Genomic DNA, 14165 nt, shown 5'->3' with positions numbered 1-14165 from the left:
CATGTCATAAATCCCTGTCAGATTCTATACTGAATCTGCAGCTGAATTATCTCTCTGCTATTTATCATCTACTATAGATCCCTTGAACAAAACGCCATGCCCAGTTCTTGGAAAAAGGCATAGGTCACATCTGCCTACAAAACGGGTAGTAAAAGTTATCCACAAAACTACCACTCAAGATCCTTGACGTCAGTTTTTTTTAGAATCTTACACAACATATTCTGAGCTCAAACATAATGAGGTATCCCTAACAGAATGCCAACCAGCACGGTTTTCAAAAACATCGATAATGTGAAACCCAACTCTCACTTTTCTCACATGGCTTACTGAAAGTTTTGGATCAAGACAATCAGGTAGAGCCAATATTTCTCGATTTCTGAAATGTATTTGACTCAGTACCACACCTATGCTTACTGTCACAAGTACACTCATATGGGTATCAAGCAAAATTTGTGACTGGACTGAGAACTTTTTGGTAGGGAGAACACAGCATGTTACCTCGGATGGTGAGTCATCCTCAGATGTAGAAGTGACTTCAGGTGTGCCCCAGGAAAGTCTGTTAAGAGTCTTTGTTGTTCATGTCATATTAATGATCTTGCAGAGAATATTAATAGTAAGCTGAGACTTTTTGCAGCTGATACAGTTACCTATAATGAAGTACTAGCTGTGAGAAGCCACATAAATATTCAGTCAGATCTTGATAAGATTTCAACATGGTGCAGAGACTGCCGACTTGGTCTAAATGTTCAGAAATGTAAAATTATGCACTTAAAAAAAATGAAAAAATGTAGTATCCTGTGACGATAATATGAAAGAGCCCTGCTGGAATCGCACAACTCATACAATAGCCTGGGTGTAACACTTTGTAAGGATATGAAATGGAATGATCACAGATTCAGTCATGGGTAAAGCAGACAGTTTACTGGTAGAATACTAGGGTAGTGCAATCAGTCTACTTAAGAGATTGATAGAAATTAGTTGTGCAACCCATTCTAGAATGTTGCTTAAGCATGGGAACCTGTACCAGATAGGACTAACAGGGTATATTGAATGTATATACAGAAGGGCAGCACGAATGGGAACTTGTCACAGAGATAATGAAGGAATTGAAAAGGCAAGACTATTAAGACAGATGTAAAAGTATCCCACGAAAGTCTATTAAAGTTTCAAGAACCGGCTTTAAATGGTTACCTTAGGAATATACAAGCCCCAACGTATCACTCACACAGGGATCATGAGGACAAGATTAGAAAATACTGCACACAGAGAGGCAACCAAACAAACAATCATCCTTTCCACACACCATATGTGAACGGAACAGGAGGAAACCCTAATAACTAGTACAATGGGACGTACCCTCTGCGCTGCACCTTACAGCGGCTTGCAGAGTATAGATGTACACGTATTTCGTAACGACTGTCGTCGCCAAGGTGCCTATTCCTTCCGACACTGCACATACTTCTCAACATCATATGCACTGCAATATTGCATTTTTCAAAGGTAGCAAAACTGCTTACTCAGGTGCGGGATATGGCAAGGACTGTAAAATCCATTGCAAAACGAAAAAATTTCATAACAATTAAAATGTCATTAAAAAAGCTTACAGGAAACAATTCTACAAGCAGAAGGTGACTCAAAGCAGCATTTACAATTTGCAGACAATATACACCAGTTGCTAATTCCCCTACTGAATAACACATTCACAGTCATTTTTTACCAGATTATTCTTCACTGTTTGTCTTACTATATGTTCTAATACTGTACTGTGTACAATTTTTCCTATCAACATTACTGCTACCTGGGTTGATTAAATCAAGTTCAGTAGGCTCCACCTCCCACCCTCCACCATCCAGGCGAAAGAAGATGACACTTTTATAAACTGATGTATGAATGTGACTTGCACGAGAATTTGGAACTGATGAACAAAGACAGAGAGAAAATTCAATGAATCAGCACAAAATGGGGTTTGTGGAATGAATTTTCACGCTGCAGAGGAGCATGTGCCAAGCTGAAAATTTCTGGCTTAATTGCCAGAGCACTTGCCTGTGAAAGCCAAAGGTCCCAGATACAAGTCCCGTTCAGCACACAGTTTTCATTTGCCAGGAAGTTTGAAACTGGTGAAATATGCTGTTATTTCGTAATAGTCACTTGACACTGCCATTGCAAGTTAAAACACCCCCCCCCCCTCTCTCTCTCTCCCCCCCCCTCTCTCTCTCTCTCTCTCTCTCTCTCTCTCTCTCTCTCTCTCTCTCTCTCTCTCTCTAAGTTCCTGAATGTGGGGTCTGTCTAACGCTGGTTTTGATAGAATGGTCACTATGAATTGAGACATAGATTAATTACACACACTGGCTGCAAGTGGGCATCAATATAAATCCATGGGGGAAGTTGAAAATTTGTGACAGACTAGGATTCAAACCAGAGTCTGCTGCTTACTAGGCAGCTGCTTTGACCAGTAGCCCATCAGGACACAGTCGTCATTGCAACTTCGTGGACTACCCTGGTATGCATCCAGTCAGATCCAAATACTCGACGTACCCCCACACTACAAATAGTGTGTCCCTTGCCCATGATTCTTCTTATTAATGGCATCTCACCAATTTCCGTGATGATGATGATGATGATGATGATGATGATATTTGGTTTGTGAGACGCTCAACTGCATGATTATCAGTGTCGGTACAAACTCTTAATCTTTTCACTGTCCAGTCTCACCACATTCCCAAAAGATGATGAAATGATTAGGACAACACAGTTGATTAGGACAACACAGTCCCTGGGCAGAGAAAATCCCCAACCTGGCCGCAGATCAAGCCTAGAACCCCACGATTCCCGAAAGAGTCAAGCCTAGTGTGCATCTGCCATGGCCTTCTTCGCCTTATTTATATATGTGTGGTGTGTGTTGTTTTGGGCATATCTGAAGATACAGTAATAGAGTAATTTGCCAAGAAAAATTACTGCTAAAAAAAGCACCATGCACCAGTTAGTAACAGCAAAAAACTAAGTGCATTGTATGTGATAGAGGGGGAGCACAAAAAATAGACAGGTCAGAAAATGAAAGATGACAAAAATTAAAAGGGAGTAAACATAGGAATAGTTACTGTGCCAAAATGTCGAGACCAAAGAAATTAATGTAAATAAAGGCCAGATGGGTGGCAAGAACCGGTTCGCAACTATGGAGTTCTGATAAAACTGGTACGTGTGGTGGAAAAGGAACAGAGGTCACGACTGTCATGCTGCAGGGCATGCTATGCAACAGTATATCGAGTGTTGCCAGTATACATCCTCTGCCTACACCCATTCATCCCAACTGGTAACTCGGTGGTAGTTATGTCGATGTAGAATGTTTAGCAGTTTTACGTAACATATGGTATCTTGACGTGTTGTTTTGAAAGTGACTCTCCATTTGATAGTATATGTTTTGCCGGAGACAGAGCTGGCAAAGGTGGTGGTGGGACGATGCATAGGGCAAGTCTCTCAATGGGGAGGTCACAAGGATAGGAACCGTAAGGTAGTGAAGGTGAGTGCAGAAGGAACATAGATTCTGACAAGCATATTGCTGAGATTGGGAGGACCTTATTTCATGGTATGATTTTAGGAAGTCATGGCCTTGTAGAAGCAGCTGATTAATACATTCGAGACTGGGATAATACTGAGTGAGAAACTGTGTACTCCTAAGCGATCAGCAATACCATGATTGAATGTAATGACCTGGGAAACACGCTTTTGAATTAACCTGGTGTAGTAATTATGTTCAGTGAAGGCTGAGGTGAGAATGTTGGTATGTTGCTGTCTGCATCTGAACAAAAAGTCTTAGGAGAACACAATGGTCACTCAGTATTATCCCGGTCTTTAGTGTTCGAATAAGCTACTTCGACAAGGCTGTGACTTCCTAAGATCATACCATGAAGTGGCGTTTATTCTGTCAGACTTTGCCACCACACCTAGAGTACTTTTTAGTCCCCATCCCAATCTGCACAATATGCTAATCAGATCCCATCCTCTTCCTGCACCCACCTACCCAGTGGGGGGTAGAGCCACTTGTGAAACTAAACGTCATACAGCCGCTGCCACCTAACACTTGGGCCTCCTACATTGACGTAACTACCCCCAAGTTACCACTTAGGATGAATGTGTAGAGGCAGATTGTGTGTACTGGCAACACACAATATCCTGTCGAAGAGCATTCGGGACCTCGGTGACTGTTTCACCAAGAGTCGTCAGGATTTTTCCCTAGACACCAGTTTCTCAGTACTCCACTGGTGCGGCTACACGTCCTAGGTTCTCACCATCCACTTGGCCTTTTATTTTGTTAATTTCTTCGGTCTCAGCACTTCTTAACAGTGATCATTCCTTTCCTCACTCACTCTTAGTTTCCTATACCTATCATATTCTGACTTACCTATTTTTCATCATCCGCCTCCCACCTCTAACATACCATGCACTTATCTTTTCGCTGTTATGGGTTTATGCACGATATTTTAGCAGTAATCTCTGTCTCGCATATTACCCAACCTTCCGCATTTAAGCTCTCAGGTTTTCAAATCTCGTTTGGTGCACTCTCAAACAATCCGCTTTTCCTGCTCACCCCACCCAGTAAGTCCCTCCTGACCTGGGATTCTGGGTGACTTTTGTGAACTCCACCCCTTTTCCTAAAACTCACCAGTTTTTTTCCTTCAACCCTCTTGTTTCTCCTTCAACCCTTCTGAGAGAAGAAGAAGAAGAAGAAGAAGAAGAAGAAGAAGAAGAAGAAGCCACTGGTTCCCGAAGTTAGCGAACTGTATTATCTGTTAATACACGTGTTCTCCTGCCACTATTTGGTGAGCAGATTTTTTTATCCATCCAATTACTTACAGTAATGATCTTGAATAAGTACACAGCAAAGTAGTTTCCAAATAAGTGAAGAAAAATACAAACTTGTACCTCACCAGGATATGAAACCCAATTTTTGTTATCGGTTATCGTAATTGTTTCAATACCTGACTCAAATTCAATGTCATCCACGTCCCCACGTAACATTTCCAAACAATATTACCAGTGGTTGTCCCAAGGTACAAGGAAAGAGTGTGCCAGTGACACACCTCACCACAAAGAGATATGATTAAGTAAACAGGTTGCAGCTCACCTGTGGTGGTGGCCCCTGCTTCTTGGGAGCGGAGGCTGTGACGGGGGGTGGCGCCTGCTGGGAAGACGCAGACACCACCGCCGGCGGCTTCAGATCCGCACTCGCCGGCACTGCGGGTGGCCCCAGCACCTGTAGTCAGACGCACTTGTAAAATCTCGACACTACTACCTACATTTTCAGTCTATTTTAAAACAGCGTTATTTGACAACTACACCGCAACTCAAAGTAAAAATAAGGAGGTGGGGGCGCCGTAAGCACGAAAAACGGAGGTTAGAGTCAAATTAGAATTTTTCCACAAAAATTTTTTTTGTCATGTCCAGTAGCTCTACTGATCAATCTTTGCTACTGGGAGAGTAATATGACAATTGTAAAGATAAACAATAACTTGGAAATATACACGTTTGTGTAGGTGTGGTTGAGAGGAGGGGGATACAGGACCAAATGAATCTAAATTTTACAGCTCTGTGAGCAACACCTTTATAGTTACAGTTCAGTTGAAATAAGTTGGCATTTGACACCAAGCAGGTCAGACTGTTTCAGCCAGCAACACCGTGTTGCCAGTTGGCTGCGCAAAGCAGTGAGTCCCAGTTCTCAAGCAGGGAACTTTTCCAGACACAATAATTTTGCCTTGTCCAAGCAAAAACATAGTTCTGGCCCCAATTAAAATTAAAACCAGGATTTGACCGACTCAGTGAATATGAAGAAATATGAATTTTACAATTTTTACAGGAATTATACAGGAGATCCACTCTTCAAACTTTATGCTAAATACGCAATAGATACTTTTCAGCATGGGGGGGGGGGGGGGGAGACCACACACTTTTGGAGCTTTTACACAGCTGGCATCAAACATTGTAAATATTTGTTGTTGAACAAGTTTATCTTGGCAAGTAAAAATGTATTTTAATGAGGCAGATGGGTTTGACATAGGACACAATAAAACTTCGGAAATACTACTGAACTATTAACTTTAAGTGAATTTTAGATACACTCGGTGTTTGTGTAGGAGACAAACTGTGAAATGATTTTTTATCTACACAGAGAGCAAAGTATTGTTACAACTTTGGATGTCAAATATCAAACGGAATACAATTTAAGTCACTATAAGACAGTTCAGCCAATGGACAATACATGTTAAAAATATCAGATGAGCTTTCTGCCAGTATCAGTAAGTCACTGTTTTATGGGGCATACTTTATACAAAACATTGTAAATATTCTACCACCGGCTGTAAATGCAGAAACTATAGTGTGATGATTCCCATCTCAATCCAATCTAGGTCTGAATATAGTATTTTACAGCTACAAATGAACAGGACTTTTATGTTTTCAGCAGTGGGGTGAGAGATTTGAAACGGGAAATGAAGAGTGATGAAAGCACAGAACAGTGTTTTCAACAGCACATATTTATGACCCTATGCAGCATTTTAATTGTCAATACACATTATGTTTTAGGCCAAAAGCTTGCTTTATCTTAGTTTCATGTAAACTATATCCTGAACAAGTGTTTGCTTAAAAAACATTAATTCTGACACTTGGCGAAGAAGAGGGAGAGAGGGGGGGGAGAGGGGGGGAGATGGGGGGGGGAGAGGGGGGAGATGGGGGGGGGGGAGAGGGGGAGATGGGGGCGGGAGAGGGGGGAGATGGGGGCGGGAGAGGGGGGAGATGGGGGCGGGAGAGGGGGGGAGATGGGGGCGGAGAGAGAGAGAGAGAGAGAGAGAGGAGAGAGAGAGAGAGACGAGAGAGAGAGAGAGAGAGGGAGAGAGAGAGAGAGAGAGAGAGAGAGAGGGGAGATTATTGCAATTAAGAAGGCAGATAGTAGGGAAATGCACAGTAGCAGACAAATCTAACAACTAACATGTAGCAATAAACACACACTAAGGAGTGACGAATTTGCTTTGAAACAAAAGACAATTTTAGGTAGCTTTCTTATTAGCACACACTTGGTGTCCTACTTTGTAAAATTTCTTATTAAGACCTTCACAGTAATTTTTTTACACTGCTTAAATCATTTCTTTTCTGTGACATGTTTGAAAGTATGACAGTGTCAGGCTAATATAGAAACATACTGATGTGATAATGTACTAATTTTACAGCCTTGGCAACATTACAGACTGCCTGCAAAGAAAACAGTGTATGAAGTTAGAGAGCACTTATTTCATTTGCTAGCTTGTTGTCAACACAGAACTGTAAATATCCACCCACTCACTCTATTAGAATTAGCAAATCATCTCCTCCTTCCAACTCTATAATGCTCTAAATTTTTTCATTACTGTTAGCTAGTGAAGTACACAAATGACACACTATGCAACAGTATCAAGGCGAAACTTCTTGGCAGATTAAAACTGTGTGCGGACAGAGACTCAAACTCCGCCAACGTCTTTCGCGGGCAAGTGCTCTACCGACTGAGTTACCCGAGCACGACTCAAGAATTCGAGTCTCCGACCTGCACACAGTTTTAATCTGCCAGGAAGGTTCGTATCGACGCAACACACTGGCTGCAGGGGGAAAATTTCATTCTAGAAACAAGATGGTTATCAGAGAAAAACTCAGTTGTACTCACTATGCTAAGGTTACTTAGTAAATTATTCGACACACTTGGGCAAGCAATCACTGTCTCTAGAAATACTACTGTCAGTCAATATATGTGACAACATTAAACGTATAATTACTCTACAATTTCAAACTTATCAGTTCTTGAAGTGCAGTTATATCACCAACACTAACACATCAACTGTGAAGTCAAACTTTGAGTGCCCCCCCCCCCCCCTTGCTTCTTGCCACATGTCTTAATGCACAGTGATGATATGCTACAATAAACTGTGTGTTACTGTACTTAACAATACTTCATGTACAGTGAACAACAAAATCCACAGAGCTACTGATGGGAGAGGGGAGGATGGAGGAGAGGGGAGGATGGAGGAGAGGGGAGGATGGAGGGAGAGGGGAGGATGGAGGGAGAGGGGAGGATGGAGGGAGAGGGGAGGATGGAGGGAGAGGGGAGGATGGAGGGAGAGGGGAGGATGGAGGGAGAGGGGAGGATGGAGGGAGAGGGGAGGATGGAGGGAGAGGGGAGGATGGAGGGAGAGGGGAGGATGGAGGGAGAGGGGAGGATGGAGGGAGAGGGGAGGATGGAGGGAGAGGGGAGGATGGAGGGAGAGGGGAGGATGGAGGGAGAGGGGAGGATGGAGGGAGAGGGGAGGATGGAGGGAGAGGGGAGGATGGAGGGAGAGGGGAGGATGGAGGGAGAGGGGAGGATGGAGGGAGAGGGGAGGATGGAGGGAGAGGGGAGGATGGAGGGAGAGGGGAGGATGGAGGGAGAGGGGAGGATGGAGGGGGAGGGGAGGATGGAGGAGAGGGGAGGATGGAGGGAGAGGGGAGGATGGAGGGAGAGGGGAGGATGGAGGGAGAGGGGAGGATGGAGGGAGAGGGGAGGATGGAGGGAGAGGGGAGGATGGAGGGAGAGGGGAGGATGGAGGGAGAGGGGAGGATGGAGGGAGAGGGGAGGATGGAGGGAGAGGGGAGGATGGAGGGAGAGGGGAGGATGGAGGGAGAGGGGAGGATGGAGGGAGAGGGGTGGGAGGAGGGGAGGGGGTGTAGTATGATACATCAACTAATTATGAGGAAAAGTGTAGTGAATCGTTATTTCCATTTTCACGTTGACAACAGGCCCTTAAATGAGCCTACATTTTAATTATCTCTCAAATGTGTTTCAGTATTACTTCTCTGCAGGCGATCACAATGGACACCAAAGATAAAATAAATAACCTGGTACAATCTGCGTAAAATAAATAATCTGGTACAATGTGTGTATTTGAATTGAATGTTTCTGAATTGTCATATATAGCTGACAATGAGGCCAGGCCTTTATACTCTTTGGAAAAATAAAGTAATTTAAGCAGGATAACAAAGAACTGTGACATGTAGCAGACTGACTCCATAAATTTAATTCATAAATTTTAATAAATCGTCACAACTGAGTAACAGCAAATGTGGTCACAAAATAGTCATGGCTACATTACCAGTTTTAGTACTGTTTACATGTGACAAAATAAACCAATCTTTAACTAATGAAGACAGTGTTAGCTTACATTTCAATGAAAGTGTTTATAAATGTGTCCCATGGTAAGAGTGTACACAATTCATCACACACCTGTCTTCCTGGCTGCTAACACTGACTTGAGAAGATGGCAAAACTCACATTTGTATAACAAGCATAAATCAATAAAAAGAAATCACACACAAAGATGCTATTCTACTTAAATTACAAACTTAATATTATGGACAGAGGGCCAGATGTAACCTATGTTAGTCAATTAACATCAATGCTCCAAGTTCCCCAAGAACTTATCTTTATTCAATCCATGAAGACATCCCTCTTAAAGCAAGGAATTCTTATGTATTAAATAAGAAAATCAAAGTGACAAAGAACCCCGTAAACTACAATGTACTCAGAAAGAATGACAGGTCTCTAGTCAAAAATTGAATGCATACAGAACTCAATGTAACATGTTGGAACCATCGGCACATTTATCCGTCATCACTAACATAGACACATGAAGCAGGCTGCAGTATGTTTAAAACAGACGAAAAGTAGAAACCTGCATTAAGTGTACAGTGCTCTTAAAAAAACTATCATCATTGACAAGTAATGATCTTGCTGAGTTTAGAAGCTCCTGAGGCCATGTTACCAATGTTTGTTAATTAAATTTCGTGTTAAGACACATCCAACTGAATATTTCTCCGAAATTTCAGTTGCACTGAACGTGGAGTATCCACAACAAAAAGCTCATCATTGCAATATCAAATCAAAACAAGAACTGTTAAGGTGAGTCCACTAGCAAGTAAAGTTCTGCACGTTGCTTGCTGAAGCGAGCAAGTTCTTTGACGTGAGAACAGCCCAAACAAGTCAATTATCTCAATTTCCTGAACTTGCAGAGGTTGATTCCTCAAAGTAGTGGAAACTGTTTCTTGAAACTTTAAGACAGTACTTGCCAAGCTTGTCAGTTGCTGCAAGTTTTTTCTCCAACATTCATAACTTGTGTGCGTTTAGTATCAGTGTGAAAAGGAGAATGGTCCAAAGACAGTTGGGCCGAAACAAATGTAACACTGGAACCTCTAAACCTGTATAAGTGGTCACCATTAGGTGAGGAAATGCAAAATGAATTTTATCAATTACTATGTTTCTGCAGAAGAAGAAATAGAACGACAGTACAGGAAAATCATAACCGATTTTGTAAAGTTAATGTAAACACAAATGTATTCCATTTGTAACAGAAGTAATAGACAATGTTTGCAAAAAAACTGTGCTGCAATTACAAGTTGGTGATCTCGATACAGCTTGGTTAATTTTTGTATCTTGTTTTGAATACTTCATAGTACAACAAATCTTGTTTCAAACTGAAGTCTTCCAATTTTAGTTAGTTCAATAGTGTTTCTTTAAGCAGGAGACTGACCTTCCATTTGCCTACCCCATAATTAACTTCAGTGGGCACACCTCTGGCAATACTTGCAGCAAGTCCCTGACATTAATTTGCCCAAATGACTGGCAGAAGATCAGCAAGTGCTTGCTGAAACTGAAGTTACTTGGCAGTGGACACACATCATTTAGACTTCAGTGCAAATGAACAATATTCCCCAAAGCTCTTACACGGGGACATGGTGCTAGTTTTTCGAGGAAACTGTGGCATCCCATCCATCAATTACTTAAACAGATTTTAGTTTGTAGAAACAGGACAGTAGGGATTTGTAAGTAATTCGTAAGAGAAAGGATTGGGGCTGCTTTAATACATTGGCTGCCATGGCCAAAATGAGTAAACTGATTCTATAAGCCTTATTAAGATCTTCATACAGTTTTATCTGTCATGTCATTTGTAGATAAATTTTGCAAGTTAAATTTTTTTTTTTTCCTTGGCAGGAAAACGGAGCCTGCGAGTTATCTCTTAGTTTGCGTACAGAGGAGAAAGTTCAGCTCAGCTGCCAACTACAATTGGTCACCAGTTTGCATGCTTTCAAAGTATGTTCAACAATACGAACAAAGTATTTGTAGTTATTCATTCTTTGTTACAGATGGTTCACTGATGCCTGCCATTACACGAGTCCAATTATTCTCATAAAATGGCTCGTAGTAACAGGAAACTGAGTGATATAGAACTTTTTAACAGCTAACATGAACGAATCAGAATGGGACGCATTCTCAGATGATGGAAGTCTCTACGAACCATGTTCCTGTGAGCATTAAGAGGCAGACAACAATGAACGCAATGAGACGATGACCAGGGTAGTCCAATAGCAGGCACTACATATGAAACTAGTGAGCAGAGTGACATTCCTCGAGATCCTGTGTTCAACAAGGATGGGGGATGGAAATTGGACTTACTAAATTTTGGGGCACTTGTTGATTTATTTCCTCCTTCCCCCCTCCCGCTGAACAGTTCCTGATGTCATGAAGTGCACAAACAAATCTACATGCACACTAGGAACCAGAAAAATGTGAGAGGATAAGATCAACCAGGCTGTAGACATGGATGGATACAGATGGTATGGAAATGAAAGTATTACTGGAGCTGTTGCTGCACACAAGACTTCAGTGTTTTCCATTGACAAAACATTATTGTAGCACAAGAAGTCCTTACAATGTCACATACTTCAGATCTCTGACTGATAGAAACACATTTCAGCTGCTATTAAAATACCTGCACTTCTCAAGACAATTCATTCCTATTCTATGACCAACTCTGCAAAATTAGACCAGTCTTGCTAATTTCAATAGCATCATGAGTAATTATTATGTTCCAGACAACAATCTCTGCACTGACAAATCAATGGTTTTGTGGTGCGGCCATTTCAGGTGGTATATCAATAAGAAGAAACACAAGTATGGTGTAAAACTTTATGAACTCCGTGAATCTAAAGGTCTGGGACCCAAAATAAAAATCTGCTGTGCCGAGTCACAGGAGAAGCCCAGCAGATTCATCCATCTGAAATTGTTTTACACTACACCTGATGGAACCTTTGTTGAACAAAGGATATATGCTTCATATGGACAACTTTTATAATCCTCTAGCACTTACAAAACTGTTGTTGACTTACAAAGCCAATGTGTGTGGAACACTATGCACAAACAGAAAGGAAAATCTAAATTTGTTAGTTGCTACGAAACTGAAGAAAAAATGCACCAGCCCAAATTGTGAAAGTTCACAACTGAAGAAACAAAGTTGTCTTGAAACCAAATATAGTCATGGACAGCAAAATGGAATGGCATGTGTTGATAAATCAGATGAAACCTTGCCCTATTATTCAGCATTGCAAAGACTATTAGATGGCTGAAAGAACTTGCTCTACATCTAATAGAAATTTGACTGCACAACGTCCATCAGTTTTATACAGCAGGAAGGAGTACAAGTCTCTAGCTTTAAGAGAAAAATTTATTCGGGGGTGGTATATGTAGCCAGACACCCACAAGAATATCAGGACAGATAGCATCTTTCATTATTTACAGGCAATACATGGCACTGAGAAAAAAATGTGGCCAACAAAGCTGTGGGGGGAGCAAGCTCTCAATCGTGGTACTTTTTGTCCCATTTGTGAAGGCGTATCATCAATCTAAAAAACTATTTTCATTACCATTAGTAACACGAAAGTATATACTTTAGGTCTAAAGCTAAAATATTTGTACAAACTTTTCTGTTCATTTATTCTAAATGTGAAAATAAAAATGCTGTTTTGCCACGTTCAGACTATTTACCATATCTGTCCCCGATGTCAATGACCTGTAAATGACATGTTTTTACTACGAATGTTTTTGTATCTTCCTTTACACAGAACTTATTTCCTAAAAGCTAACTCTCTATCTGGCGCCTGCGGCCAGGCCATCACGTAAGAGAGAACTTGTAATTAGCAGTCAATGTGTTAACATAGCACAGTGAAACAACATAACTATAAAATTACAATGAAATGACAGTGAGACAGTGCTTCCTGTCACGAATGAAATCTTTGTACTGTCAACAGATAGATTCAAAAGTGAAGAAATTATTTGTACATTTCCAACCTTTGGGAGGAGAGAGAGAGATTTGAGAAGGGAGGATGGGGGGAAAAAAAAGGGGGGGGGCTGATACTCTGTCTCCTGGAGATTTTACAGTTTTATAACGTGATTTATCCTTTTGAAACAACATGAAACTATTAAGAATTTTTCCTCTAATCACCAGACTATGCTAACCCCCTTCCCCCCAACACACGTAAATCACCACAGGTACCTGTCATTCTTCCTAACAATGTTTCATTTTGTTTAGTAAGTGTGGCCTCACGAAGCAAGGGAATGCCAACAACTTGGTAAGACACATTGCAAGAGAAAACTTATATCACTGTGTGGCATTACCACATGCTTACCAAATTCTTGCTTTTCACTTGCACGCTGCCGTTTGCTGGCCCATTCTCTGTCCTCCCCAAGCACGCTGCCTGCGCGTGTGGAGTTACCTTTGGCTGAGTGGGAGGAGCTGCCGGGGGCTTGGCGAGGGCCGGCAGAGCCGGTGCGGGGGCGGGAGCGGGGACGGGGGCGGGGGCCTGCGGGGCGGACTCCGGTGCGACTGCCGGCGGCACGGTGACGGCCGGGGCCGGCTCCGAGGGGGCCACCGGCGGAGTGCCGGAGCGCTGCGGCGGGTGGAACGCCTGCGGACATTACGGGCAACACTTAACTTCCAGCCAGTGGATGGCAATCAGGATTTGGATCTTTCCTGATTGTGGACACATAAACTGGCACTAGTACACGTAACAGCTGTCCAAGGATGAGGAACAGGTGTTTCACTGAATACTGGGCAATAGTGCCTTCACATCATTTCTTCAAACTGGGGTCACAACTGGATACAGCTCTCAATGACAAAATTTTGCTTTTAGTTGGCTATAATTACTGGCTCGCTGTCTGTATGTTCTCACTTTTAGCCTTTTTGGTTTCGACAGCCATGTGGAAGTGATCTATACGAACAGATAATTAAAAAAAAATGTAAATAAAGACACAAACGTGAATGAATACACGCACACGGGCGGGC

The 14165-nt window shown here is 42.1% G+C and overlaps 1 protein-coding gene across 12 annotated transcripts in view; it reads right to left on the bottom strand.

Annotated features, from left to right (window-relative positions):
- LOC124720406 (eukaryotic translation initiation factor 4 gamma 1-like) overlaps nt 1-14165 on the bottom strand; it is a 662434-nt gene that overhangs the window by 147654 nt on the left and 500615 nt on the right. For 10 of the 12 annotated variants that reach the window (XM_047245746.1, XM_047245748.1, XM_047245747.1 and 7 more), the window contains 2 exons: nt 13510-13788; nt 5123-5251 (listed from right to left, as the gene is read on the bottom strand). In XM_047245746.1, coding sequence (XP_047101702.1) covers nt 5123-5251; nt 13510-13788 — 408 coding nt within the window. The remainder of the gene's footprint in view (nt 1-5122; nt 5252-13509; nt 13789-14165) is intronic. The other 2 variants (XM_047245751.1, XM_047245757.1) reach the window with 2 other exon arrangements.

This window comes from Schistocerca piceifrons, chromosome 11 (genome assembly GCF_021461385.2).
Source record: "Schistocerca piceifrons isolate TAMUIC-IGC-003096 chromosome 11, iqSchPice1.1, whole genome shotgun sequence".
NCBI classification, from domain to species: domain Eukaryota; kingdom Metazoa; phylum Arthropoda; class Insecta; order Orthoptera; family Acrididae; genus Schistocerca; species Schistocerca piceifrons.
The sequence above is the reverse complement of the archived record's forward strand: the minus strand, read 5'-3'. Positions and strand labels throughout refer to the sequence as shown.